The sequence below is a fragment of the Halyomorpha halys genome, unplaced genomic scaffold (genome assembly GCF_000696795.3).
Source record: "Halyomorpha halys isolate HHAL.00 unplaced genomic scaffold, Hhal_1.1 Scaffold2548.1, whole genome shotgun sequence".
NCBI classification, from domain to species: Eukaryota; Metazoa; Arthropoda; class Insecta; order Hemiptera; family Pentatomidae; genus Halyomorpha; species Halyomorpha halys.
The window spans coordinates 22,238-24,813 of NW_027106405.1; the positions used below are offsets into that span (position 1 = coordinate 22,238).

At 34.1% G+C, this 2,576-nt stretch overlaps 1 protein-coding gene across 1 annotated transcript in view; it reads left to right on the plus strand.

Moving 5' to 3' along the window:
* Positions 1-703, plus strand: part of LOC106691620 (uncharacterized) — a 4,510-nt gene extending 3,807 nt beyond the window's left edge. The window contains exon 2 of the mRNA XM_067044746.1: positions 381-703. Coding sequence (XP_066900847.1) covers positions 381-703 — 323 coding nt within the window. The remainder of the gene's footprint in view (positions 1-380) is intronic.
* Positions 704-2,576: the final 1,873 nt, after the last annotated feature.

Genomic DNA, 2,576 nt, shown 5'->3' on the forward strand with positions numbered 1-2,576 from the left:
CCCATTAATATGCAGGCCCATCCCTTATGCTTTGAAATCCATCGCTTTGAAAGCAGTCCTAATGCTCTGCAGGGATCTACGATGATGACGTTGTCTGCATAGGCCAGAACTTGGGTCATCTTTGTGAATACTGTTCCTTCCTGATTTATTCCTGCTCTATTTATGATTACTTGTAGAGCGATATTAAACAGGAGAAGAGCTATTGGGTCACCCTGTCTTAGGCCATATTCCACTTCAAAAGGCTCTGATAATCCACAGGATTTTACTAGGCATCCATACCACTGGCTAAAGCAAAAACCTCAATAAAAATGTGATATTAAATTGGTAAAAAATGGAAATAAATAATTTTATAGAAATATATAATTTTATATTGATTTCAGATTACTGGCTTATTGAAGAGTATGATAGAATATTGGCCGAGGAAGAGGCAAATTTTAATTCCGAATGGGAAAATCAAGTTATTTGTCCCATTTGTGAAAAATCGGTTCTTGTCAACGGTAATAATTGTATTTCGTGTATTAAGTGCCAATCTCAGTTTCCTCCTGTAGACTCATTACAAACTTTTAAATACTCTCTTGATATGGCGTTAAGAACTCACAACGAAGGCTGTCCTGATTCTGCTCAATTTGCAATATTGAAAGACAAAGAAGTTGGACTTTTCCTTATATGCGAATCTTGTATGTCATTTTCACAGGTTTTGTAAAATTTTAGTGTATTTAATGCTTTTGTACCTGTTTAAAATATTTAATAAAGTCTTTGTAAATTAATTACCAATTGATTTGTATATTTATATATATGTATAATAATGATTTTATAATTGACATTTGAAAAATGTTCTATTAAAGCATACAATGTTAATAGTAGTTAATTTAAAAGAAAATAAAGCTCTTATCTTTCAGTATAATCTTTAAAATAATTATATCATTAGTTATAATTATAATCTAAGACAATATAGAACACATGACAAAATACTAATAAGCCAGAGATGGGCGAAAATTAGCTATAGTTGAAACTAATAGCTAAAATTGCCATGGATACAACCCTTAATCATGAATGAATCATAGATAAATAAATATCGTATCCATGGCAATTTTAGCTTTTAGATTCATAGTTGCCCAACTCTGTAATAAGCTCTAAAAATATGGTGAGCACATAACACAACTTCTATTTATCACCACCTTTGAGATTATATTAATCCATTTTCATTTCTAAACATCAATTTTTTAGTATTCACGATGGATTACAATATATTTCATATTTATAAAAGGAAGCTGGTCCAGGTGTGGTCAAAGGAAAAACTCAAATTCCAATAAAACAGTTTAATGTGAGGCAATGTTTCTCCCCTTATTATTATTATTGTGGCACTGCCTACAAGAACCCCGGGTCTTCATCACAGCCAACCAATCTCTTGCTCTCTTCTCTCTCCATCTTTCAACATGTAACCGCTTTAGAACCTCTTCCGCATCATCCATCCATCTGATCTGGGGATGTCCATCCTCTTTTCAGGTTTCCTACTAAAGCCACGATGTTGGGCTCTCCAAACAGTTCCATCAGCTATTCCTTCTCCAAATCCCATTCTCCGAGACTCCTCCCCATATCCTTCTCAATACCTTTCTCTTTTCTTTTCAAGAGCCATGTTTCACACCCATTGATTACCACTGGCCTTATGATTGTTTTGTAAATGACCACATACATTATTTTAGAGAGAGATCTAAACTTCAATACTTCTTTCAGTGAGAAATAACATCTATTTCCTGCTGCTATCCTGGCCTCTATTTTGCTCTCTACTTTGTTACCATCTGTTGCTAGGCTTCCCAGGGACTTAAACTGGTTCACAGAACTGAAACTGTGGTCTCTGAGTCACTTTACTATTCATTTCCTCATCCCTTCTTAACTATTGGGTTAAAATCTGGTGGTTGTGCCTGATCCTGACAAAATCACTCCCGTGTACAACAGTTGGTCTAGTAACTCTACTTCTTACAAAGTAAAGAGTAAATTGATTTCGTGACATGAGATGAAACGGAAGTGGTGAGGGGGGAGCAATGCTGGGCATTTCTAGAAGGAAAATTTTTATATTGTAATTGGAGAGGAGGTCAGAGAGCTTAATATTCTCGGCTGTGCCAGTCCGATTGAGTTAGCTCCTGTTATCTCAGTCTCCATTTTTGGGTCCAGTTGGGTATTTGGACTCAAGGGAAATTTTCACCATTTAGTGTATATTTAATACAGAGATAAACAGAAATAAAAAATTTGTTTTTTATTCAAAATTTTTTTTTTAAGTGTGTCTGATGATTTGAAATGTTTTGTGTGGGCCTCAATTGCTTATTAGACAAAAAAAAAAATACTTTAAAACACCTTTCTTTTAAAAGAGATTTTATTATTTAATATAAAAAAGAAACTTATACCAAATATGCTGGTTAGTTAAAATAATGAGTTTGTATTTAATACCAGATTGGGCTGGTGGGCCTTACATGGTTAATGCAAGAGTTACATTTTTTTTTAACACAATTGTTTATGGGGGGAGAGAGGGGGGGTATAGTCTTTTACAAAAGACACCCCTAACTATATACAATGGTATA